This window comes from Oncorhynchus clarkii, chromosome 15 (assembly GCF_045791955.1).
Source record: "Oncorhynchus clarkii lewisi isolate Uvic-CL-2024 chromosome 15, UVic_Ocla_1.0, whole genome shotgun sequence".
Classification (NCBI taxonomy): Eukaryota; Metazoa; Chordata; class Actinopteri; order Salmoniformes; family Salmonidae; genus Oncorhynchus; species Oncorhynchus clarkii.
This window is the reverse complement of record NC_092161.1, coordinates 16637009-16664736: the sequence shown is the minus strand read 5'-3', so window position 1 is coordinate 16664736 and position 27728 is coordinate 16637009. Positions and strand designations below refer to the sequence as shown.

Below are 27728 nucleotides of genomic sequence, written 5' to 3'. Positions count from 1 at the left end.
AGTCCGGAGTATACAGTGCATTCAGAAAATATTCAGACCCCTTTCCACATTTTGTTACCAAGTGCGCTGTCATACAGCCTTATTCTAAAATTCATGAAATAGATTTTTTTCCCTCATTAATCTAGACACAATACCCCATAATGACAAAGGTGGCAGGACGTTTGGCCCCGGTGATGTAATGGGCCGTTCACACTACCCTCTGTAGTGCCTTGCGGTCGGAGGCCGAGCAGTTGACATACCAGGTCGTGATGCAACCAGTTAAGATACTCTCGATGGTGCAGCTGTATAACCTTTTTTGAGGATTGTCCCAATGGTAGGATATATGTGCTTTCAGGTCGTCCCATTTTTCTCCAGTGGTTGAACTTTGGCTAACAGTACGGATGGCAAAGGCAGATTAGCCTGATCACCTGATCCTCACAAGGCACCCCGATCTCTTTTCGCGAAATCGCAGTGTCTTTGGAGTATATCATTCCTGTCCGACCCAATTAAGAAAAATTATTTGTCCAATTTGAGGTGAGTAATCGCAGTTCTGATGTCCAGAAGCTCTTTTCGGTCATAAGAGATGGTAGCAACAACATTATGTACAAAATAAGTTACAAACAATGCGAAAAAACGAACAAAATAGCATGATTGGTTAACAGCCAATAAAATGGAAGCCATCCTCTCCGGCGCCATCTTCACTGGGAGTCCTTTAGGTGACTTTTGGCGTACTCCAAGTGCGCTGTCATGAGTCTTTTACTGAGGAGTGGCTTCCGTCTGGCCACTCTACCATAAAGGCCTGATTGGTGGAGTGCTGCAGAGATGGTTGTCCTTCTGGAAGGTTCTCCCATCTCCACAGAGGAACTCTGGAGCTCTGCCAGAGTGACCATCGGGTTCTTTGTCACCTCCTTGACCAAGGTCCTTCTCCCCCAATTGCTCAGTTTGGCCGGGCGCCCAGCTCTAGGAAGAGTCTTGGTGGTTCAAAACTTCCTCCATTTAAAGTAATGGCTGCCACTGTGTTCTTGGGGATCTTCAATGCTACATAAATGTTTTGGTACCCTTCCCCAGATCTGTGCTTCGACACAATCCTGTCTCGGAGCTCTACAGACAATTATTTCGACCTCATGGGTTGGTTTATGCTCTGAAATGCACGGTCAACTGTGGGACCCTGTATAGACAGGTGTGTGCCATTCCAAATCAGGTTCAATCAATTTAATTTATCACAGGTGGACTCCAATGAAGTTGTAGAAACATCTCAAGGATGATCAATGAGACAGGATGCACCTGAGCTCAATTTAGAGTGTCATAGCAAAGGTTTTGAATAATTATGTAAATAAGGTATTTCTGTTTTTTATTTTTTATTAATGTGCAAACATTTCTAAAAACCTGTTTTTGTGCTTCGTCATTGTGGGATATTGTGTGTCATCAAGGTAATCAATCACCCGAGCCACGGCCTGTTCACCCCGCTACCATCCAGAAGGCGAACTCAGTGCAGGTTCATCAAAGCTGTGACCGAGAGACTGAAAAACAGCTGTTAAATAGCCATCACTAGCCGGCTACCACCGGTTTAATAATCCCTGTACCTTAGAGGCTGCTGCCCTATATACATAGACATGGAATCACTGGTCACTTTAATAATGAAACACTAGTCACTTTAATAAGGTTTACGTACTGCTTTACTCATTTCATATGTATATACTGTATTCTATTCTACTGTATATGAGCCAATGCCATTCCGACATTGTTCGTCCTAATATTTCTTAATTCATTTATTTTACTTTTAGATGTGTGTGTATTGTTGTGTATTGTTATATACTACTGCACTGTTGGAGCTAGGAACACAAGCATTTCGCTACACCCGCAATAACATCTGCTAAATATGTGTATGTGATCAATACAACTTTATTTTATTATATTCTTAGGTACAGGAACAATGGGGGACATTTTGAAGCAAGTGGGGACAGCAGGCTGGGATAGGGAGAGATTGACTATGTCTGTAAACACTCCAGCCAGCTGGTCTGTGCATATTCTGAGTACGCGGCTAGGGATGCTGTCTGATGGTAGTGTAGGGTAGGGTTAATGGAGAGTGTGTAATGTGTTTAGCTTCCCTGTGGTCTGGAGGTGGGCAGTAGGGCTGGTTCACATACCTCTATTGTCTTCTCAATGGAAAATGTCAAATGTGACCTCTGTTATCGGTGGCAGCAGAGGTAAAGTGTGTGTGTGTGTGTGGCTGTGTGTGTGTGTGTGTGTGTGTGGCTGTGTGTGTATGTGTGTGTGTGTGTGTGTGTGTGTGTGTGTGTGTGTGTGTGTGTGTGTGTGTGTGTGTGTGTGTGTGTGTGTGTGTGTGTGTGTTTCCCACAGACCGTGGGGGTTTTGATGGTTGCTGAGGCGTTTGTGTCCGGCGTGTATCGCTGTATTGCCTCTAGTTCTGTGGGCAAGGATGAGCTGGACATGCCCTTCTATATAACAGGTACAGTACAATGACATCACACCACAGTCACAAAATCAAAACTACATCCATCATTATGACTTGCAGTATAGTACTACCAGTATGTGCACCATTGATTACATTAGTGTATACAGATGTAGGATCTTAATTTGATCACTCTTTTGTTGCCAAAACTTTCCTGCACTACAGGAAATGCAAACTTGTAGTGTATTCAAGGTATAAAAAGGAAAATTCTTCTACATTTTGTCATTTCCAGTTTATAATGTCAGACTTAATTTACCCTTACAAAAAATGTATCAACCCCTACAAAAAATGTCAATTCATTACAATCCACATAATAATTCCATTTCTTATTCCTGCAGATTATTTTTCTGATGTTGCAAACTGTCTCAAATTAAGATCCTACATCTGTAGATGTGTCACAATGTAAAAGCTATCAATGACTAACTATGTCTCACCCATCTCTCCCAGTCTCTTCCTCTTTCTCATTTAATTCACTCTATCTCTTTCTCTTCCTCTTGTCCTTTGTTTCTCTCACTGTCTCAATTCCTCCCCCACTCTTTCTGAGTCACTGTGATGTCCATCTAAAATCAAACACATTGATAACTGTGTGTGTGGATTTTTGTGTGGATATACCAGTCAAAAGTTTGGACACATCTACTCATTTAAGGGTTTTTCTTTATTTTTACTATTTTCTACATTGCAGAATAATAGTGAAGACATCAGAACTATAAAATAACACATATGGAATCATGTAGTAACCAAAAAAGTGTTAAACAAATCAACATCTAATTAATATTTGAAATTCTTTAAAGTAGCCACCCGTTGCCTTGATGACAGCTTTGCATACTGTTGGCATTCTCTCAACCAGCTTCATGTGGTAGTCACCTGGAATGCATTTCAACAGGTGTGCCTTGTTAAAAGTTCATTTGTGGAATTTATTTCCTTCTTAAAGCCATCTCGGCTCCATCATTCATTGAATCAGATGGCTCATTTATCACAAAAACCCACTGATATTGCCAACTACTTTAATTACCTTTTCATTGGAAAGATAAACAAACTTAGGGATGATATTCCAGCAACAAACACTGACACTACACATCTAAGTATATCTGACCAAATTAGTAAAGAGAAGAATTGTACTTTTGAATTCCATAAAGCCAGTGTGGAAGAGGTGAAAAAACTATTGTTGTCTATCAACAATGACAAGCCACTGGGGTCTGGCAATCTGGATGGAAAATTACTGAGGAAAATAGCAGACAATATTGCCACTCCTATTTGCCACATCTTCAATCTAAGCCTACTAGAAAGTGTGTGCTCTCAGGCCTGGAGGGAAGCTAAAGTCATTCCGCTACCCAAGAATAGTAAAGCCCCCTTTACTGGCTCAAATAGCCGACCAATCAGCCTGTTACCAACCCTTAGTAAACTTCTGGAAAAAATTGTGTTTGACCAGATACAATGCAATTTCACAGTAAACAAATTGGCAACAGACTTTCAGCACACATATGGGGATGAACACTCAACAAGCACGGCACTTACACAAATGATTGTTTATTGGCTGAGAGGAATTGATAAGAAAATGATTGTGGGGGCTGTATTGTTAGACTTCAGTGCAGCTTTTGACATTATCGATCATTGTCTGCTGCTGGAAAAACATATGTGTTATGGCTTTACACCCCCTGCTATAATGTGAATAAAGAGTTACTTTTCTGACAGAACACAGAGGGTGTTCTTAATGGAAGCCTCTCAAACATAATCCCGTTAGAAGCAGGAATTCCCCAGGGTAGCTGTTTAGGCCCCTTGCTTTTTTTCAATCTTTCTAACGACATTCCACTGGCTTTGAGTTAGGCCAGTGTGTCTATGTATGCGGATGACTCAACACTATACACGTCAGCTACTACAACAACTGAAATGACTGTAACACTTAACAAAGAGCTGCAGTTAGTTTCGGAATGGGTAGCAAGGAATAAGTTAGTCCTAAATATTTCCAAAACTAAAAGCATTGTATTTGGGACAAAACATTCACTAAACCTTAACCTCAACTACATATCGTAATGAATGATGTGGAAATTGAGCAAGTTGAGGTGACTAAACTGCTTGGAGTAACCCTGGATTGTAAACTGTCATGGTCAAAACATATTGACACAACTGTAGCTAAAATGGGAAGAAGTCTGTCCATGATAAAGCGCTGCGCTGCCTTCTTAACAACACTATCAACAAGGCAGGTCCTACAGGCCCTGGTTTAGTCACATCTGGACTACTGTTCAGTCGTGTGGTCAGGTGCCACAAACAGGGACTTGAGAAAATTGCAGTTGGCTCAGAACAGGGCAGCACGGCTGGCCCTTAAAAGTACACGGAGAGCTAACATTAATGACATGCATGTCAATCTCTCATGGCTCAAAGTGGAAGAGAGATTAACTTCCTCATTACTTGTTTTTGTAAGAGGTGTTGACAAGCTGAATGTACCAAGCTGTCTGTTTAAAATACTAGCACACAGCTCGGACACCCATGCATACCCCACAAGACATGCCAGCAGAGGTCTCTTCACAGTCCCCAAGTCCAGATCAGACTATGGGAGGCGCACAGTACTACATAGAGCCATGACTACATGAAACTCTAATCCACACCAGGTAACTGATGCAAGCAGTAGAATCAGATTTAAAAAGAAGGTAAAAATACACCTTATGGAACAGCGGGGACTGTGAGTAACATAAACAAAGGTACAGACACATGCATACACACACATGATAACATACGCACTATACACACACATGATAACATACGCACTATACACACACATGATAACATACGCACTATACACACACATGATAACATACGCACTATACACACACATGATAACATACGCACTATACACACACATGATAACATACGCACTATACACACACATGATAACATACGCACTATACACACACATGATAACATACGCACTATACACACACATGATAACATACGCACTATACACACACATGATAACATACGCACTATACACACACATGATAACATACGCACTATACACACACATGATAACATACACACTATACACACACATGATAACATACGCACTATACACACACATGATAACATACGCACTATACACACACATGATAACATACGCACTATACACACACATGATAACATACGCACTATACACACACATGATAACATACGCACTATACACACACATGATAACATACGCACTATACATACACATGATAACATACGCACTATACACACACGTACACAAGGATTTTGTGTTGTAGATATGTGCCTAGTATGGGCCTGAGGGCACACACTTAGTGTGTTGTGAGTTCTGCAATGAATGTATTGTAATGTTTTTAAAATTGTATAACTGCCTTAATTTTGCCTGACCCCGGATCCATAATAATTACAAATAAATACAAATGCAAATGAGTTTGAGTCAATCAGTTGTGTTGTGACAAGGTAGGGGTGCTATAGAGAAGATAGCCCAACTTGTTAAAAGACCAAGTCCATATTATGGCAAGAACAGCTCAAATAAGCAAAGAGAAACAACAGCCCATCATTACTTTAAGACATGAAGGTCAGTCAATACAGAACATTTTAAGAAGTTTGAAAGTTTCTTCAAGTGCAGTTGCAAAAACCATCAAGCGCTATGATGAAACTGGTTCTCATGAGGACCGCCATAGGAAAGGAAGACCCAGAGTTACCTCTGCTGCAGAGGATAAGTTCATTAGAGTTACCAGCCTCAGAAATTGCAGCCCAAATAAATGCTTCACAGAGTTCAAATAACAGCCACATCTCAACATCAACTGTTCAGAGGAGACTGCGTGAATTAGGCCTTTGTGGTCGAATTGCTGCAAAGAAACCACTACTAAAGGACACCAATAAGAAGAAGAGACTTGCTTGGGCCAAGAAACACGAGCAATGGACATTAGACCGGTGGAAATCTGTCTTTTGGTCTGAGGAGTCCAAATTTGAGATTTTTGGTTCCAACCGCCATGGCTTTGTGAGATGCAGAGTAGGTGAACGGACGATCTCTGCGTGTGGTTCAAACCATGAAGCATAGAGGAGGAGGTGTGATGGTGTGGGGTGCTTTGCTGGTGACACTGTCTGTGATTTATTTAGAATTCAAGGTACACTTAACCAGCATGGCTACCACAGAATTCTGCAGTGATACGCCAACCCATCTGGTTTGGGCTTAGTGGGACTATCATTTGTTTTTCAACAGGACAATGATCTAACACATCTCCAGGCTATTTAAGGGCTATTTGACCAAGAAGGAGAGTGATGGAGTGCTGCATCAGATGACCTGGCCTCCCCAATCACCCGACCACAACCCAATTGAGATGGTTTGGAATGAGTTAGACCGCGGAGTGAAGGAAAAGCAGCCAACAAGTGCTCAGCATATGTGGGAACTCCTTCAAGACTGTTAGAAAAGCATTCCGAGTGGCTACTTCGAAGAATCACTAATATTATATATTTTGATTACTACATGATTCCATATGTGTTATTTCATAGTTTTAATGTCTTCACTATTATTCTACAATGTAGAAAATAGTTTTTAAAAAATAAAGAAAAACACTTGAATGAGTAGGTGTGTCCAAACCTTTGACTGGTACTGTATGTCAATATGCTGCAATAGAGATAGGACAGAGTTGGTTGGAGCTTTATCCCGCGTGTATTATCCCTGTCTGTGTGCTAGTGTGAGTTGGATCCTGTGTGTGTGTGCGTGAGTATGTGTTGTCTGCTGTGTATTTGTATTTGTGTCGCCCCGTGTGTGTGTTTGTGTTGTCCCCTGTGTATGTTACCCCTGTGTGTGTGTGTGTGTGTGTGTGTGTGTGTGTGTGTGTGTGTGTGTGTGTGTGTGTGTGTGTGTGTGTGTGTGTGTGTGTGTGTGTGTGTGTGTGTGTGTGTTGTCCCCCTGTGTGTGTCGCATTTGTGTGTGTGTGTGTTGTCCCATGTGTGTGTTGTCCCCTGTGTGTGTGTGTTGTCCCCTGTGTGGGTGTATGTGTGTGTGTTGTCCCCTGTGTGTGTGTGTTGTCCCCTGTGTGTGTGTGTGAATGTGTGTTTTTGAGTGCAACAGGAACCTGGGGCTGTTATCGAGTCACTTCCCTGGGCCGCCAGGCCCTCTTTATTTCGGGAGACCTAGGGGTGTTCGGGAAAGATAAACACTATCTGCCATCAGGAAACCCTAGAGCCGTTTCCACAGGAAGTGTCAAATAGCTAAAGTAAATAAAATGCCTTTTCACTGTATTTCTCTGGCTGCTTTTACCCACAATAGCTATTCAACATTGTCATCAAAGGTTAAGAAAATGGCGGCTTGGTCAACACTTGAGAGTAGGATTCAGATTCGTTGGAGGTCTAGTGAGATGGTGGGCAGGGAGGTTTGTCGTGGGGTTAAAAAGGTTATCAGAGCTGTTTGTATAGAGAGGTATAGACCAGAGTGGCTTGAATAGGAACTGAATCTCTGCATCCCTCTCTCTCCCTTTCACTTTCTTTCCCTCTCTCCCTCTCTCCCGCCTTCCCTCCTACCTTACCTCCCTTTCACTCTCTTTCCCTCCCTCCCTGCCTCCTTACCTCCCTTTAATTATCTTTCCCTCCCTCCCTCCCTCCCTCCCTCCCTCCCTCCCTCCCTCCCTCCCTCCCTCCCTCCCTCCCTCCCTCCCTTTCTCTCTCTTTCCCTCCCTCCCTCCCTTTCTCTCTCTTTCCCTCCCTCCCTCCCTCCCTCCTTACCTTACCACCCTAACACTCTCCATCCCTCCCTCCCTCCCTCCTACCTTACCACCCTAACACTCTCCCTCCCTCCCTTTCACTCTCTTTCCCTCTCTCCCTCCCTTCCTCCTCCCTCCCTCTCTCCCTCCTTCCCTCCTACCTTACCTCCCTTTCACTCTCTTTCCCTCTCTCCCTCCCTACCTCCCATTCTCCCTCTCTATTTCCCTCTCTCCCTCCCTTCCCCCTCTCTCCCTCTCCCTCTCCTCTCTCCCCCTCCCTCTCTGTCTCCCCCCTCCCTCCCTCTCACAGACGTCCCAGGAGGCTTCAGTGTGAGTCAGGAGGATGAGCCAAGGGAGGGAGGAGACCTACACCTCACCTGCGTAGCCAATAAGCACCTGTACAGCAATTTTTCATGGCAACGGGTGACTGACCCAGCAGAGGCCACACCCCCGACCCCCTCCCTGGGTGGTGAACTGTCCTCAGGAGAGGCCACACCCCCGACCCCCTCCCTGGGTGGTAAACTGTCCTCAGGAGAGGCCACACCCTCGACCCCCTCCCTTGGTGGTGAACTGTCCTCAGGAGAGTTTTCTGACACTCTGAGTCTATTGCTTAGCAACCTGACGGCGGGGGATTCTGGAACCTACCGCTGCTCCGCCAATCACCTGCTGACGGGACAGAACACACATCTGGACACACAGGTGGACGTCACAGGTGAGCCCTCTGACCTCTCACACAGGACCACTCTGACCATCATCATCATTACCATCATCATTACCGTCTTCATTATCATCATCGTTACAATCATCATTACCATTTCCATCATCATTATCATTTTCATCATCATTACCATCATCATTTTCATCATCGTTACCATCATCATTATCATTTTCATCATCATTACCATCATCATTTTCATCATCGTTATCATCATCATTATCATTTTCATCATCATTACCATCATCATTTTCATCATCGTTACCATCATCATTATCATTTTCATCATCGTTACCATCATCATTATCATTTTCATCATCGTTACCATCATCATCATCATTTTCATCATCGTTACCATCATCATTATCATTTTCATCATCATTATCATTTTCATCATCGTTACCATCATTATCATTTTCATCATCGTTACCATCATCAACATCATTTTCATCATCGTTACCATCATCATTTTCATCATCGTTATCATCATCATCATTTTCATCATCGTTACCATCATCATTTTCATCATCGTTATCATTACCATCATCGTTAACGTCATAATTATCGTCGTCATTACCATCATCATTATCATCATTACTATGACACATTCATTCATCCATGGACAAACAGGGTAATACTCATATCAACATACTCATAGACGTACTCACACCTGTCATTTCAACTCAGCAGAATTGCTTTGATGAATTTAATGGATTGGCGATGTCCCTTTACATTTTATGGGAATAACTCCATTCCTTCAGCACCTGGTATGTACATAAACACTCACGTTCACACACAGTGATACACCTACACACACACAGTGATACACCTACACACACACAGTGATACACCTACACACACACAGTGATACACCTACACACACACAGTGATACACCTACACACACAGTGATACACCTACACACACACAGTGATACACCTACACACACACAGTGATACACCTACACACACAGTGATACACCTACACACACACAGTGATACACCTACACACACAGTGATACACCTACACACACACAGTGATACACCTACACACACACAGTGATACACCTACACACACACAGTGATATACCTACACACACACACAGTGATACACCTACACACACACACAGTGATACACCTCTTTCTCCCTGTCCCAGTCTGCTCTCCTGCTCTCTTTCTCCTTGCCAGTCTGCTCTCCTGCTGTCTTTCTCCCTGCCAGTCTGCTCTCCTGCTGTCTTTCTCCCTGACAGTCTGCTCTCCTGCTCTCTTTCTCCCTGCCAGTCTGCTCTCCTGCTGTCTTTCTCCCTGCCAGTCTGCTCTCCTGCTGTCTTTCTCCCTGCCAGTCTGCTCTCCTGCTCTCTTTCTCCCTGCCAGTCTGCTCTCCTGCTGTCTTTCTCCCTGCCTGTCTGCTCCCCTGCTCTCTTTCTCCCTGTCCAAGTCTGCTCTCCTGCTGTCTTTCTCCCTGCCAGTCTGCTCTCCTGCTCTCTTTCTCCTTGTCCCTGTCTGCTCTCCTGCTGTCTTTTTCCCTGTCCCAGTCTGCTCCCCTGCTCTCTTTCTCCCTGTCCCAGTCTGCTCTCCTGCTGTCTTTCTCCCTGCCAGTCTGCTCTCCTGCTCTATTTCTCCCTGCCAGTCTGCTCTCCTGCTCTCTTTCTCCCTGTCCCAGTCTGTTCTCCTGCTCTCTTTCTCCCTGTCCCAGTCTGCTCTCCTGCTCTCTTTCACCCTGTCCCAGTCTGCTCTCCTGTCCCAGTCTGCTCTCCTGCTCTCTTTCTCCCTGCCAGTCTGCTCTCCTGCTCTCTTTCTCCCTGCCTGTCTGCTCTCCTGCTCTCTTTCTCCCTGGCAGTCTGCTCTCCTGCTCTCTTTCTCCCTGCCAGTCTGCTCTCCTGCTCTCTTTCTCCCTGCCTGTCTGCTCCCCTGCTCTCTCTCTCCCTGCACCTCTTTCTTTCACGTGGGAATGCTCCCTCGTCAGGAGGAAGAGGACACAATGGCACTTCCCACAATGCCACATTTACAGGCCCCTTCACAGGGCCAGAGGAACAATCAGCCAATCAGACACTGTCAAACCACGGACTCACAGACAATCATCAATTGTTCTCCTGGAGGAAGATATGGGAAACAACAATCAGTCCCACATTACTTAAGTCTCTTTTATTCATTTATTTTACTGCTGCTGCTCACCATACCTCAACGCATAAACTTCCTCTCAAAGACCCCCATGGGCTTTTAACTAGAGAGAGACAGCGAGAGGGGGGGCGGGGTGTCATCCAATTGTAGTCTTTGTCGTCTAGGTGGTGAGTCATGTTTCAAATTGAGTGGTTTTAAGGTTACTACTACAAACCCAAGAGGAACCCAGGTCAGCTGAAACACACACACATACACTCACACAGAAATGTGTCACTAACACACACATTGTGGTCAGAGCGTGGCAGGGGTCTAGGGACGGATGTCAAATATCCCTGCGTTCGATTTGTATAGAAAGAAAAGGAAAAACACTAATTCTATTCATGAGCCTACTATATGACTATTCATGAGCCTACTGTATGACTATTCATGAGCCTACTGTATGACTGTTCATGAGCCTACTATATGACTATTCATGAGCCTACTATATGACTATTCATGAGCCTACTATATGACTATTCATGAGCCTACTGTATGACTATTCATGAGCCTACTATATGACTATTCATGAGCCTACTATATGACTATTCATGAGCCTACTGTATGACTGTTCATGAGCCTACTGTATGACTGTTCATGGGCCTACTGTATGACTGTTCATGGGCCTACTGTATGACTGTTCATGGGCCTACTGTATGACTGTTCATGAGCCTACTGTATGACTGTTCATGGGCCTACTGTATGACTGTTCATGGGCCTACTGTATGACTGTTCATGGGCCTACTGTATGACTGTTCATGGGCCTACTGTATGACTGTTCATGGGCCTACTGTATGACTGTTCATGAGCCTACTGTATGACTGTTCATGGGCCTACTGTATGACTGTTCATGGGCCTACTGTATGACTGTTCATGGGCCTACTGTATGACTGTTCATGGGCCTACTATATGACTGTTCATGGGCCTACTGTATGACTGTTCATGGGCCTACTGTACGACTTATGACTCATCTGTTCTGTTCTCTTGACATTGAAGTAACTCAATATTTTGTGATACACACACACACACGCGCACACACACCCGTGCAAACACACACACACACACACTCACACACAAACGCTCGCTCGCTCGCACACACACAACACACACATCTCTCTCTCTCACATGCACACCTAATCACACACACACTCATGGTGTGTGTTTTCCCACAGTACTGGAGGCTCCGGTGCTGTTACAGAATCTGTCTGACTGCAGCGTGAACATCAGCAGCTCAGTGACACTCAGCTGCCGCGCCCACGGAGTGCCACGCCCATTCATCACATGGTACAAGGACCAACACACACTGCTTCAGGGATCAGGTGGGAGGCACAGTGATCTTACATCCCCGTCTTAACTATACTGAACAAAAATATAAACGCAACAATTTCAACGATTTTGCTGAGATTACAGTTCATAAGGAAATCAGTCAATTGAAATAAATTCATTAGGCCCTAATCTATAGATTTCACATGACAGGGCAGAGGCGCAGCCATTGGTGGGCCTGGGAGGGCATAGGCCAACCCGCTGGGGAGCCAGGTCCAGCCAATCAGAATGAGTTTATCTCCACAAAACGTCTTTATTAGAGACAGAAGTACTCCTCAGCTGTCCGGGTGGCTGGTCTCAGACAATCCTGCAGGTGAAGAAGCCAGATGTAGAGGTCCTGGGCGCACTGCCAAATGGACGTACTGACAAATTCTCTAAAACAACATTGGAAGCGGCTTATGGTACAGAAATTAACATCTCTGGCAACAGCTCTGGTGAACATTCCTGCAGTCAGCATACCAATTGCACACTCCCTCAAAACTTGAGACATCTGTGGCATCGTGTTGTGTGACAAAACAGCACCTTTGATTGTCCCGAGAACCATGTGCACCTGTGTAATGATCATGCTGTTTAATCAGCTTATTGATATGCCACACCTGTCAGGTGGATGGATTATTTTGGCAAAGGAGAAACGCTCACTAACAAGGATGTAAACACATTTGTGCCCAACATTTGAGATATATTTTTTTTAACCTTTATTTAACTAGGCAAATCAGTTAAGAACAAATTCTTATTTTCAATGACGGCCTAGGAACAGTGCCTGTTCAGAACGACAGATTTGTACCTTGTCAGCTCAGGGGTTTGAACTTGCAACCTTCCGGTTACTAGTCCAACACTCTAACCACTAGGCTACCCTGCCGCTTGTTGTGCATGTGGAACATTTCTGAGATCTTTAATTTCAGCTCTTGAAACATGGGAACAACACTTTTACGTGTTGTGTTATATTTTTGTTCACTATATATAGTGAAAGTTGAGTTGCTTGGTGACTTGGAGTGTCAATAGTCTAAAATGACTTCCTCTCCTCCTCTTTCTCACTTCACCGGCACTGATCTGAATAAATCAGAATAAAGACAGGAAGATGAGAGAGGAATCCTCTTCAAACTGTTGAGAATGAGACTCCTGAAGTTGGTGTTGGGAAATGACTGTGACATGTTCTGTTTCTCATGTGCAGGTATCGTCATAGCACAAGGAGGCGAGAACCTCCACATTGACCGAATCACAGTGGAGGACCAGGGTCTGTACACCTGTCAGGCAACCAATGAGAGAGGCTCTGCTGAGAGCTCCGCCTACATCTGGGTTCACAGTAAGGATCCATTGACCAATAGTAACTGTGGAATACACTCAACTCTCTCTCCTCTCTCGTTCTATAACCATCCAAGATGGTCTTCCATATTTGGTCATGTTGGTGCCTGTGGATAAACACTCTTGTGATAGCCAATGAGTACCAATGACAACAAATTAGATTATCAACCTTATACATATAACAGTCATCTAATCATGATCTACTATAACAAGGGTGAAGAGTAAAACCTCAGCTAATAGGGTCAGTATTAAAGACAAAACGAGACACTGCTTTAGATAGTGCTGCTATCCTTATACGTCTTGATTGATTTTCCCTTCTTTAGAGAGTCTTTGGTGCGTGACCCAGTCCTTTCCAGTAGAGGCTGGACTACAGTGTAAGTCACCCCTGTTTGGAGGACCCACTCACTGAGTAGCAGCTAGCGGAAGCTCCCTAGCCTGACCATGGAGAGGAGTGGCTGAGTGTTGTTGTGTTCTGATAAGTCAGGAAGGAAGCTCCCTAGCCTGACCATGGAGAGGAGTGGCTCAGTGTTGTTGTGTTCTGATAAGTCAGGAAGGAAGCTCCGTAGCCTGACCATGGAGAGGAGTGGCTCAGTGTTGTTGTGTTCTGATAAGTCAGGAAGGAAGCTCCCTAGCCTGACCATGGAGAGGAGTGGCTCAGTGTTGTTGTGTTCTGATAAGTCAGGAAGGAAGCTCCCTAGCCTGAGCATGGAGAGGAGTGGCTCAGTGTTGTTGTGTTCTGATAAGTCAGGAAGGAAGCTCCCTAGCCTGACCATGGAGAGGAGTGGCTCAGTGTTGTTGTGTTCTGATAAGTCAGGAAGGAAGCTCCCTAGCCTGACCATGGAGAGGAGTGGCTCAGTGTTGTTGTGTTCTGATAAGTCAGGAAGGAAGCTCCCTAGCCTGACCATGGAGAGGAGTGGCTCAGTGTTGTTGTGTTCTGATAAGTCAGGAAGGAAGCTCCCTAGCCTGACCATGGAGAGGAGTGGCTCAGTGTTGTTGTGTTCTGATAAGTCAGGAAGGAAGCTCCCTAGCCTGACCATGGAGAGGAGTGGATCAGTGTTGTTGTGTTCTGATAAGTCAGGAAGGAAGCTCCCTAGCCTGACCATGGAGAGGAGTGGCTCAGTGTTGTTGTGTTCTGATAAGTCAGGAAGGAAGCTCCCTAGCCTGACCATGGAGAGGAGTGGCTCAGTGTTGTTGTGTTCTGATAAGTCAGGAAGGAAGCTCCCTAGCCTGACCATAAAGAGGAGTGGCTCAGTGTTGTTGTGTTCTGATAAGTCAGGAAGGAAGCTCCCTAGCCTGACCATGGAGAGGAGTGGCTCAGTGTTGTTGTGTTCTGATAAGTCAGGAAGGAAGCTCCCTAGCCTGACCATGGAGAGGAGTGGCTGAGTGTTGTTGTGTTCTGATAAGTCAGGAAGGAAGCTCCCTAGCCTAACCATGGAGAGGAGTGGCTCAGTGTTGTTGTGTTCTGATAAGTCAGGAAGGAAGCTGTCTCCCTTTTTGATTTCCCTCGGAAGCCCCACTCTGCTGCCCCGTAAACTGAGGCTATTTCTATATCTTCAGAAGCCCCACTCTGCTGCCCCGTGAACTGAGGCTATTTCTATATCTTCAGAAGCCCCACTCTGCTGCCCCGTGAACTGAGGCTATTTCTATATCTTCAGAAGCCCCACTCTGCTGCCCCGTCAACTGAGGCTATTTCTATATCTTCAGAAGCCCCACTCTGCTGCCCCGTGAACTGAGGCTATTTCTATATCTTCAGAAGCCCCACTCTGCTGCCCCGTGAACTGAGGCTATTTCTATATCTTCAGAAGCCCCACTCTGCTGCCCCGTGAACTGAGGCTATTTCTATATCTTCAGAAGCCCCACTCTGCTGCCCCGTGAACTGAGGCTATTTCTATATCTTCAGAAGCCCCACTCTGCTGCCCCGTGAACTGAGGCTATTTCTATATCTTCAGAAGTCCCACTCTGCTGCCCCTTGAACTGAGGCTATTTCTATATCTTCAGAAGCCCCCCTCTGCTGCCCCGTCAACTGAGGCTATTTCTATATCTTCAGAAGCCCTACTCTGCTGCCCCGTCAACTGAGGCTATTTCTATATCTTCAGAAGCCCTACTCTGCTGCCCCGTCAACTGAGGCTATTTCTATATCTTCAGAAGCCCCACTCTGCTGCCCCGTCAACTGAGGCTATTTCCTATATCTTCAGAAGCCCCACTCTGCTGCCCCGTCAACTGAGGCTATTTCTATATCTTCAGAAGCCCCACTCTGCTGCCCCGTCAACTGAGGCTATTTCTATATCTTCAGAAGCCCCACTCTGCTGCCCCGTCAACTGAGGCTATTTCTATATCTTCAGAAGCCCCACTCTGCTGCCCCGTCAACTGAGGCTATTTCTATATCTTCAGAAGCCCCACTCTGCTGCCCCGTGAACTGAGGCTATTTCTATATCTTCAGAAGCCCTACTCTGCTGCCCCGTCAACTGAGGCTATTTCTATATCTTCAGAAGCCCTACTCTGCTGCCCCGTCAACTGAGGCTATTTCTATATCTTCAGAAGCCCCACTCTGCTGCCCCGTAAACTGAGGCTATTTCTATATCTTCAGAAGCCCCCCTCTGCTGCCCCGTCAACTGAGGCTATTTCTAGATCTTCAGAAAACCACCAAGATGAATGAGGAAGATGGCTGTTTGTGTTTGAGCCTGTTGGGTCGTTTCCACCCTGATCAGAGGCTGGGACAGACAGGGAGGAACGGAGGGACAGTGAGAGAACAGCGCCCTCATGTGGGAAGGGGGAGAACTGCAACGCATAAGTGAAATAAATGTCAGATAAGTGATTTTACTTGAAGTGAGGGAGGAGAGAATAAGTATTCCTGAGAGGGCCTTGTTCATCTCTGTGCTTCTATTTCTATAGTTTAAAATGGGTAAATCCTCAGATTAATTTCAATCATGCTGTCTTCTCTCTCCCTTACGTTGTACACAGAGAATATTTTTGCAGAATTCTGCATGCAGAGTCTCAATTTGGTGTTTGTCCCATTTTGTGAATTCTTGGTTGGTGAGCGGACCCCAAACCTCACAACCATGAAGGGCAAAGGGGTTCTATAACTGATTCAAGTACTTTTAGCCAGATCCTAATTGGTATGATGAATTTTATGTTCCTTTTGATGGCAGAGAAGGCCCTTCTTGTCTTGTATCTCAGATTGTTCACAGCTTTGTGGTAATTACCTGTGACGCTGATGTTTAGACCGAGGTATGTATAGTTTTGTGTGTGCTCTAGGGAAACGGTGCCTAGATGGAATTTGGATTTGTTGTCCTGGCAACTGGACCTTTTTTGGAACACCGTTATTTTTGTCTTACTGAGATTTACTGTCAGGGCCCAGGTCTGTCAGGGCCCAGGTCTGTCAGGGCCCAGGTCTGTCAGGGCCCAGGTCTGTCAGGGCCCAGGTCTGTCAGGGCCCAGGTCTGTCAGGGCCCAGGTCTGACAGAATCTGTGCAGAAGATCTAGGTGCTGCTGTCGGCCCTCCTTGTTTGGGGACATAAGCACCAGATTATCAGTAAACATTTGACTTCAGATTCTAGTCCTCTCTCTCTCTCTGTGTAGACTCATCAGGTGGCCTGTCTCTGGAGATCCCTACTCTCACCTGTACCTGTCTGGTGGCCACTCTCTTCTGGCTGCTTCTCACTCTCTTCATACGTAAACTCAAAAAGGTGAGACACAAATGGAGCAGACATGAGTGTATAAAATTGTGTAACTATCTGTCCTATTTTTGGTGATTTCATATAAATCCATTTCTCTCAGCCAAACTCTTCGAGTGCCAAGGCTGAGTACCTTTCAATCATCCTGGACCCAGGGGAGGGGCCTCTGGAGGAGCAGTGTGATAGGCTACAGTACGACCCAGGCCAATGGGAGTTCCCCAGAGACCGCCTCAAACTGGGTATAACTTTACATCATTTGTACCCGACCTGGTACACTGTGTAGTGTGATTGGTTACAGACCAAGTATAAAGTTGGGAGAGAGGAGATGATTAAGATTAGTGATAGATATGATCACTTCCTCGTAACAATCTTATCTGCATCAGAGATGACTGGGAGTGCCCCATGTAATCAGCGTTATCTGTGTTGTGCTAATCATGTCTGTCAAGGGTGGGAGCTGTGTTTACTGTAACTAATCAGGTCTGGCTAGGGTGGGATCTGAGTTTGACTCATCAGGGCTTGTTGGATATACAGTAAATGTCATTTTCATTTCTCAAGCTTTATGAACGGTCAGCTGGGATATCTAGGTGGTTCTGACCTGAAGCCTTCAGAAACATTGACTCTGACAGACTGCCACCGCCCAGTGTTCAACCACAACCCACCTCTGGGTTTCAACCCCACCATTTGAGAAACAAATAAGATTGTGTTTGAATTATCTCTCTGTGTCCTTCCAGAGAAACCTCTGGGCCGTGGGGCCTTTGGGAAAGTCATGCAGGCGTCTGCCTTTGGCATCGACAACTCTACAGGCTGCAGGACTGTGGCTGTCAAGATGCTCAAGGGTACCTGCTTTATTATGTTCACTATATCTGAGTCATCTAACGTGACAAATGATGACCATTCAGAATAGAACAACTGAATACAATAGAATATGACTGTACCAGCATAATGTGCTGTATTTATAATGTACTGTATTAATAATGTGCTGTATTAATAATGTGCTGTATTTATAATGTGCTGTATTTATAATGTACTGTATTTATAATGTGCTGTATTTATAATGTGCTGTATTTATAATGTACTGTATTTATAATTGACTGTATTTATAATGTGCTGTATTTATAATGTACTGTATTTATAATTGACTGTATTTATAATGTGCTGTATTTATAATGTACTGTATTTATAATTGACTGTATTTATAATGTGCTGTATTTATAATGTACTGTATTTATAATGTACTGTATTTATAATGTACTGTATTTATAATGTACTGTATTAATAATGTGCTTTATTTATAATGTGATTTATTCATAATATACTGCATTTATAATGCATTCTATTTATAATGTGATGTATTTATAATGTGCTGCATTTATAATGTACTGTATTTATAGTGTGATGTATTTATAATGGAATGTATTTATAATGTGATAAATGTATAATGGAATGCATTGATAATGTGATGTATGTATAATGTAATGTATTTTTAATATGCTGTATTTATAATATACTGTATTTATAGTGTGATGTATTTATAGTGTGATGTATTGATAATGTGATGTATTTATAATGTACTGTATTTATAATGTGCTGTATTTATAGTGTGATGTATTTATAGTGTACTGTATTTATAAAGTGATGTATTAATAATATGCTGTATTAATAGTGTGCTGTATTAATAATGTGCTGTATTTATAATTTACTGTATTTATAATGTGCTGTATTAATAATATGCTGTATTTATAGTGTGATGTATTGATGATGCGCTGTATTTATAATGTACTGTATTTATAATTTACTGTATTTATAAAGTGATGTATTTATAAAGTGATGTATTAATAATATGCTGTATTAATAGTGTGCTGTATTAATAATGTGCTGTATTTATAATTTACTGTATTTATAAAGTGATGTATTTATAATGTGATGTATTTATAATGTACTGTATTTATAATGTGCTGTATTTATAATGTGATGTATTTATAGTGTACTGTATTTATAATGTGCTGTATTTATAGTGTGCTGTATTTATAATTTACTGTATTTATAATGTGCTGTATTAATAATGTGCTGTATTTATAATGTGCTGTATTTATAGTGTGCTGTATTTATAATGTACTGTATTTACAATTTACTGTATTTATAATGTGCTGTATTTATAGTGTACTGTATTTATAATTTACTGTATTTATAATGTGCTGTATTTATAATGTGATGTATTTATAATGTATTGTATTTATAATGTGATATATTTATAATGTGCTGTATTTATAGTGTACTGTATTTATAATTGACTGTATTTATAATGTGATATATTTATAATGTGCTGTATTTATAATGTGATGTATTTATAATGTATTGCATTTATAATTTACTGTATTTATAATGTGCTGTATTTATAATGTGATATATTTATAATGTACTGTATTTATAATGTACTGTATTAATAATGTGCCGTATATATAGTGTGATGTATTTATAATGTGCTGTGCTGTATGTTATCCACCAGAGGGGGCTACTCCCAGTGACCACAAGGCTCTGATGACAGAACTGAAGATCCTGAACCACATCGGCCACCACCTGAATGTGGTCAACCTGCTGGGAGCCTGCACCAAGGCAGGGCCTCTCATGGTGATAGTGGAGTACTGTAGGTATGGAAACCTATCCACCTACCTGAAGAGCAAGAGAGACGTGTTCCTGCTCAACAAAGTGAGTTCTCCCTCTGTCACGACCGACAGACAGACAGACAGACAGACAGACAGACAGACAGATAGACAGGCACACCGACAGACAGACAGACAGACAGGCAGACAGACAGTTCCTCAACTTACAGAGCTCAATGAGGTCAAGTTCCCATTGACATCCTGTCTATATATTTATGCTGTGAAGAGCGTCATGAATGTCTTATTGTCACACTTACAGACGTTAAGATACTTATCTCACATTCAAGTCTCATTTCCTCTGACGGATACACAGAATGAGCCTCAAGCAATCAAACACATCACCAACTCACTTCTGCAATCAATTGATGTTCTGTCATCTGTAATAAGAGAGAGGGACTTTTTCCTTAATGTCAGAATCTGTAGTTCTGTATGATTCATGTTAACACTCATAGTTGAGTTGTAGTTGTAATGCTGTGTTTTGTGTCGTATAGTTTATGTGTAGTGGTGTAAACTAGAGACAAACACACTAAGTCCACAAACTAAATATAATAAGACCAGTACCTGACCACATTAACCACAACTCATTCTCTCTCCCTGTGACAGGATGGGAAGAAGAGGTGTTTCGAGGAGAGAGAGGGCACAGAGGAGAGGGGTAAGAGAGAGAGCACAGAGGAGAGGGGTAAGAGAGAGAGGACAGAGGAGAGGGGTAAGAGAGAGAGGACAGAGTAGAGGGGTAAGAGAGAGAGGACAGAGGAGAGGGGTAAGAGAGAGAGCACAGAGGAGAGGGGTAAGAGAGAGAGGACAGAGGAGGGGGGTAAGAGAGAGAGGACAGAGGAGAGGGGTAAGAGAGAGAGGACAGAGGAGAGGGGTAAGAGAGAGAGGACAGAGGAGGGGGGTAAGAGAGAGAGGACAGAGGAGGGGGGTAAGAGAGAGAGGACAGAGGAGAGGGGTAAGAGAGAGAGCACAGAGAGTGGTAAGAGAGAGAGCACAGAGGAGAGGGGTAAGAGAGAGAGGACAGAGGAGAGGGGTAAGAGAGAGAGGACAGAGGAGAGGGGTAAGAGAGAGAGGAGAGGACAGAGGAGGGGGTAAGAGAGAGAGAACAGAGGAGGGGGGTAAGAGAGAGAGGACAGAGGAGAGGGGTAAGAGAGAGAGCACAGAGGAGAGGGGTAAGAGAGAGAGCACAGAGGAGAGGGGTAAGAGAGAGAGGACAGAGGAGAGGGGTAAGAGAGAGAGCACAGAGGAGAGGGGTAAGAGAGAGAGGACAGAGGAGAGGGGTAAGAGAGAGAGGACAGAGGAGGGGGGTAAGAGAGAGAGGACAGAGGAGAGGGGTAAGAGAGAGAGGACAGAGGAGGGGGGTAAGAGAGAGAGGACAGAGGAGAGGGGTAAGAGAGAGAGGACAGAGGAGGGGGGTAAGAGAGAGAGGACAGAGGAGGGGGGTAAGAGAGAGAGGACAGAGGAGAGGGGTAGGAGAAGGAGAACCGAGAGTGGTAAGAGAGAGAGAACAGAGGAGAGGGGTAAGAGGGAGAGGACAGAGGAGGGGGGTAAGAGAGAGAGGACAGAGGAGGTGGGTAAGAGAGAGAGGACAGAGGAGGTGGGTAAGAGAGAGAGAACAGAGGAGAGAGGTAAGAGAGAGAGAACAGAGGGGAGGGGTAAGAGAGAGAGAGAGAGAACAGAGGAGAGATGTAAGAGAGAGAGGACAGAGGAGAGAGGTAAGAGAGAGAGAACAGAGGAGAGGGGTAAGAGAGAGAGAGAGAGAGGACAGAGAGAGAGAGAGAGAGAACAGAGGAGAGGGGTAAGAGAGAGAGAACAGAGGAGAGGGGTAAGAGAGAGAGAGAGAGAGAACAGAGGAGAGGGGTAAGAGAGTGAGAACAGAGGAGAGGGGTAAGAGAGAGAGAGAGAACAGAGGAGAGGGGTAAGAGAGAGAGCACAGAGGAGAGGGGTAAGAGAGAGAGAACAGAGGAGAGGGGTAAGAGAGAGAGAGAGAACAGAGGAGAGGGGTAAGTGAGAGAGGACAGAGGAGGGGGGGTAAGAGAGAGAGAACAGAGAGTGGTAAGAGAGAGAGAACAGAGGAGAGGGGTAAGAGAGAGAGGACAGAGGAGGTGGGTAAGAGAGAGAGAACAGAGGATGGGGGTAAGAGAGAGAGAACAGGGGAGAGGGGTAAGAGAGAGAGAGAGAACAGAGGAGAGGGGTAAGAGAGAGAGCATAGAGGAGAGGGGTAAGAGAGAGAGAACAGAGGAGAGGGGTAAGAGAGAGAGAGAGAACAGAGGAGAGGGGTAAGTGAGAGAGGACAGAGGAGGGGGGGTAAGAGAGAGAGAACAGAGAGTGGTAAGAGAGAGAGAACAGAGGAGAGGGGTAAGAGAGAGAGGACAGAGGAGGTGGGTAAGAGAGAGAGAACAGAGGAGGGGGGTAAGAGAGAGAGAACAGGGGAGAGGGGTAAGAGAGAGAGAACAGAGGAGGGGGGTAAGAGAGAGAGAACAGAGGAGAGAGGGAAGAGAGAGAGAACAGAGGAGAGGGGTAAGAGAGAGAGAACAGAGGAGGGGGGTAAGAGAGAGAGAACAGAGGAGAGGGGTAAGAGAGAGAGAGAACAGAGGAGAGGGGTAAGAGAGAGAGAGAACAGAGGAGAGGGGTAAGAGAGAGAGAGAACAGAAGAGAGGGGTAAGAGAGAGAGCACAGAGGAGAGGGGTATGAGAGAGAGAACAGAGGAGAGGGGTAAGAGAGAGAGCACAGAGGAGAGGAGTAAGAGAGAGAGCACAGAGGAGAGGGGTAAGAGAGAGAGAACAGAGGAGAGGGGTAAGAGAGAGAGAGAACAGAGGAGGTGGGTAAGAGAGAGAGAACAGAGGAGAGTGGTAAGAGAGAGAGAACAGAGGAGAGGGGTAAGAGAGAGAGAACAGAGGAGAGGGGTAAGAGAGAGAGAACAGAGGAGAGGGGTAAGAGAGAGAGAGAACAGAGGAGAGGGGTAACAGGTTTATCTACACATTTTTGTTGTTGTTGAGATTTTTATCTTACAATCCTCACCCTCATAACACCTCCTCTCCCTTGCTCTCTCTCTGTCTCTCTCACTCTGTCTCTCTCTCCCTTTCTCTCTGTCTCACTCTCTCTCTCCCATTCTCTCTGTCTCTCTCTGTCTGTCTCCCTCTCTCCCTCTCCCATTCTCTCTGTCTCTCTCTGTCTGTCTCCCTCTCTCCCTCTCCAGGTGTCTCCAAGTCCCCTCTGTTCCTGGAGGATCTCATCTCCTTCAGTTTCCAGGTGTCTCGAGGCATGGAGTTCCTCGCCTCTCGCAAGGTTTGATACCCTGTGTCTGTCAGCCTGTCTGTCTGAGAAGACATACAGTATATGACCTTGAAAATATGTGTCTCATTTGTACCTCGATGCGATCAATAGATCCAAATTGTGCATTCTAAATGTGTGTTCACTCTGTGTTTCTATGTCAGTGTATCCACCGTGACCTGGCTGCCAGGAACATTCTGCTGTCTGAGAACAAAGTGGTGAAGATCTGTGACTTTGGTCTGGCCAGAGACCTCTACAAAGACCTGGACTATGTCCGCAAGGGAGACGTGAGTGTATATATATATATATGTATATATATATACACACACACACACTCACTCACTCACTCACTCACTCACTCAAATCAATCAATCATCTCCTCCTCCTCATAACGGGGACTTCACTGTACTTAGCCTATTCTCAGATCTACAGTAGTTGTGCTGTCCGGCCAAGTTGGCGAGACACCTCAAACAGGTCTGGGACCAGGATATTCTGTACTCTCTGCTGGCAGCTGATTCTGACCTATGACCCCTGTTTTCCACAGGCAAGGCTGCCATTGAAGTGGATGTCCCCAGAGTCCATCTTTGACAAGGTGTTCACGACCCAGAGTGACGTGTGGTCCTATGGAGTTCTGCTCTGGGAGATATTCTCTCTGGGTCGGTCCTCATATCCACTTACACAAAACACATACTGGTGGTCCCATAGAATTAGGAATTAGAATACTAGTCATTTAATAGGATCTCTATGGCTCATACTATGACGAGTACATGCCGTTACTGTATCACCTAGACAAGACTCAAGGCTTCTTCTCTGTCTGTCTCACAGGAGCCTCTCCGTACCCAGGCCTGAACATAGATGAGGAGTTCTGCCACCAACTAAAGGAGGGAACACGCATGCGATCCCCAGAGTACAGCACTCCAGAAATGTGAGAAAGAGAAATATATTGATGGAGAGAGAACTGAAGAGAGACTGTGGTATGAGTATAACTGGTGTGTTGTCTGTAGTTACAGCACCATGCTGGCATGCTGGGAGGCTAACCCCTCAGACCGCCCCACCTTCACTGGCCTAGTGGAAACACTGGGAGACCTGCTGGAAGCACGGGTTCAACAGGTAACACACACACACACACACACACACACACACTCTCTCTCTCTCTCCTATAAATTGAACCTTGTCTATGATCAGGATGGGAAGGACTACATTCCCCTGGGCACGTTCCTGTGTGGAGAGAGAGACCCAGACAGCAGCGTCCAGAGAGACTCCACAGAGAGCTCCCTGACTGACCTGCATCCACACAGACTCATCAGCCTAGGGTAAGGCTAGGAACACCCCCATAAACAGAGAAACATGACAGTTGGTACAGTCCAATGGGTTGTAGTTGGTCATGTTTTAATTCTGTTCCAGCTACATGAACACCAGGAGCACAGTGACACTCAGGACCTTTGAGGAACTGCCCAGCAAGGACCCGCCTGGCCTGGACGTGAGGACACACACTGATTCACATTTATATTCTTACTCACACCACACACTGCTTGTCACTGAGGTGTCTGGTGTGTTGCTGTGTATCACACACACTGTGTCCAACTGGTGTGTTTCAGGATGAGCAGGGAGACAGTGGGATGGTTCTACCCTCTGAGGAACTCAAACGCCTCAAATGGACCAGCGGCGCCAAGAGCCTCACAAGGTCACCACCTCTAACCTTCAACCCCTCATAGACTACAAATGAGTGTATTTTGTGTTCTGTGTTGATAATGATTGAGGGGGTGTGTTGGCAGGTCCTTTACCATCAGTACGTGCAGGGAGAACCTGGTGCCCTGCATGTGTAATGACATCACTGGTGTCCATGACGACGAGCCACCTGTCCTCCCATGCGACTGTGACTCCGAGGAGAGCTGTTCCCCTCCACCCGACTACAACTCTGCCTTCCTCTACCCCTCCCTCTGACAACTCTATCATATCACACTTCTCCCTCTGGTTAGAACTGCCTTGGTTCCTCCCTCCCAGCACACCATCACCCCCTTGTCTGTCACTCCATCTAAACACTCACCTCTGTCTTTAAGCCATCTTCCTCCCTACCTACCTCCCTCTTCGTCACAGATTAATTATTGATGCAGTGCTTCATTTCCCCATAACATACTATCAGACGACTTCACTCCAAGGATCTGTCTCTACAGATTGTATTTGATGCTGTAGCTTCCTCAGGGGGACAGGAGTACGGTGTGAATTACTGAGGCCTGCGTAGGGTGCCACACCACTAACAGCAGCTAAATCCATGATCGTGTTTTCACATGCAGCAACACCACATGTCCATGTACCATTCTATTTAGTATAGTTGCTTATCTCTATATGGGTACGGACTATAGAGCTCAGAGGAACCTCGGTTGCCTCCAGTGACCTGTCCATGATGTTCCTACACGTGTATGCTGGAAGAATGTATTCATTAGAAAATAGTGTTTCACCTATTTATTTACAATATGTTAACCTCATGAAATTGTGTCAAGGCAGGCAACTGCTGTCAGTGATCATTAAAATCAGTATATGTTAGACCAGTCGATGCAGAGCTATGGAGAAGTACTGTATAACATGTTTATTAGCCACAGACGTTTGCCCTGACTGACACAAGTATGTATGTATGTATTCAAAACACATCTAAAAATGTTGAAGTAAAGAAGCGCTGCCACACTGACTGTCAAGACAATCCTCTGGTCTTCACATGCATGACACTAACACACTGGGTTTTGGTATATTTTATTAAAATACTGCTGTACACACAATACTGCAAAAGTTGAGACAATGAACACAAGATGGGCAAAACAACATACTAAGATGGTGATTGTAGATGTTTGTAGGAAAGGCGTGGAGGGAGAGGCGTGTGTCAGAGTGGGGGGGGGGGGAGAGGCGTGTGTCAGAGTGGGGGGGGAGTGGCGTGTGTCGGGGAGGGAGTGGCGTGTGTCGGAGCGGGGGGGGAGTGGCGTGTGTCAGAGTGGGGGGGGGGGGAGAGGCGTGTGTCGGGGGGGGAGTGGCGTGTGTCGGAGCGGGGGGGGGGGGGGGGGGAGTGGCGTGTGTCGGAGCGGGGGGGGGGAGTGGCGTGTGTCGGAGCGGGGGGGGGGGGGGGGGGAGTGGCGTGTGTCGGAGCGGGGGAGTGGCGTGTGTCGGAGCGGGGGGGGAGTGGCGTGTGTCGGAGCGGGGGGGGAGTGGCGTGTGTCGGAGCGGGGGGGGAGTGGCGTGTGTCGGAGCGGGGGGGGGGGGGGGGTGGCGTGTGTCGGAGCGGGGGGGGGGGGGGGGGGGGGGAGTGGCGTGTGTCGGAGGGGGGGGGGGGAGGTGGCGTGTCGGGGAGGCGTGTGTCAGAGAGGCGTGTGTCAGAGTGGCGTGTGTCGGGGAGGGAGAGGCGTGTGTCGGGGAGGGAGAGGCGTGTGTCGGGGAGGGAGAGGCGTGTGTCGGGGAGGGAGAGGCGTGTGTCGGAGAGGAAGAGGCGTGTGTCGGAGAGGGAGAGGCGTGTGTCGGAGAGGGAGAGGCGTGTGTCGGAGAGGGAGAGGCGTGTGTCAGAGAGGCGTGTGTCAGAGTGGGGGGGGAGTGGCGTGTGTCGGGGAGGGAGAGGCGTGTGTCAGAGAGGCGTGTGTCAGAGTGGGGGGGGGGAGGCGTGTGTCGGGGAGGGAGAGGCGTGTGTCGGAGTGGGAGAGGCGTGTGTCGGAGTGGGGGGGGGGGGGGGGGGGGGGAGGGGGAGGGAGAGGCGTGTGTCGGAGAGGGAGAGGCGTGTGTCGGAGAGGGAGAGGCGTGTGTCGGGGAGGCGTGTGTCGGGGAGGCGTGTGTCAGAGAGGCGTGTGTCAGAGAGGGAGAGGCGTGTGTCGGAGTGGGAGAGGCGTGTGTCGGAGTGGGAGAGGCGTGTGTCGGAGTGGGAGAGGCGTGTGTCGGAGTGGGAGAGGCGTGTGTCGGAGTGGGAGAGGCGTGTGTCGGAGTGGGGGGGGGGGGAGTGGCGTGTGTCGGAGGGGGGGGGGGAGTGGCGTGTGTCGGAGCGGGGGGGGAGTGGCGTGTGTCGGAGAGGGAGAGGCGTGTGTCGGGGAGGCGTGTGTCAGAGTGGGGGGGGAGTGGCGTGTGTCGGGGAGGGAGAGGCGTGTGTCGGAGAGGGAGAGGCGTGTGTCGGAGTGGGAGTGGCGTGTGTGGGAGTGGGGGCGTGTGTGGGAGTGGGGGGGGAGTGGCGTGTGTGGGAGTGGGGGGGGGAGTGGCGTGTGTGGGAGTGGGGGGGGAGTGGCGTGTGTGGGAGTGGGGGGGGGGAGTGGCGTGTGTGGGAGTGGGGGGGGAGTGGCGTGTGTGGGAGTGGGGGGGGGGAGTGGCGTGTGTGGGAGTGGGGGGGGAGTGGCGTGTGTGGGAGTGGGGGGGGAGTGGCGTGTGTGGGAGTGGGGGGGGGAGTGGCGTGTGTGGGGGGGGAGTGGCGTGTGTGGGGGGGGAGTGGCGTGTGTGGGAGTGGGGGGGGGGAGTGGCGTGTGTGGGAGTGGG

General features: G+C 46.4%; 1 protein-coding gene across 2 annotated transcripts in view; it reads left to right on the top strand.

Annotated features, from left to right (window-relative positions):
• LOC139366977 (vascular endothelial growth factor receptor 1-like) overlaps positions 1–25916 on the top strand; it is a 77162-nt gene extending 51246 nt beyond the window's left edge. The window contains exons 12-29 of one of the 2 annotated variants that reach the window (XM_071104794.1): positions 2341–2449; positions 8450–8851; positions 12181–12327; positions 13503–13634; positions 17213–17319; positions 17411–17546; positions 18039–18143; positions 19814–20013; positions 20571–20619; positions 23161–23249; positions 23399–23521; positions 23779–23890; positions 24060–24159; positions 24245–24344; positions 24420–24547; positions 24639–24714; positions 24833–24918; positions 25010–25916. In XM_071104794.1, the coding sequence (XP_070960895.1) occupies positions 2341–2449; positions 8450–8851; positions 12181–12327; positions 13503–13634; positions 17213–17319; positions 17411–17546; positions 18039–18143; positions 19814–20013; positions 20571–20619; positions 23161–23249; positions 23399–23521; positions 23779–23890; positions 24060–24159; positions 24245–24344; positions 24420–24547; positions 24639–24714; positions 24833–24918; positions 25010–25178 (2370 nt within the window). In that variant the 3' untranslated portion in view covers positions 25179–25916. Of the gene's footprint in view, positions 1–2340; positions 2450–8449; positions 8852–12180; positions 12328–13502; positions 13635–17212; positions 17320–17410; positions 17547–18038; positions 18144–19813; positions 20014–20570; positions 20620–23160; positions 23250–23398; positions 23522–23778; positions 23891–24059; positions 24160–24238; positions 24345–24419; positions 24548–24638; positions 24715–24832; positions 24919–25009 lie in introns of both variants that reach the window. The other variant, XM_071104793.1, reaches the window with a different exon arrangement.
• The last annotated feature ends 1812 nt before the right edge of the window (positions 25917–27728 follow it).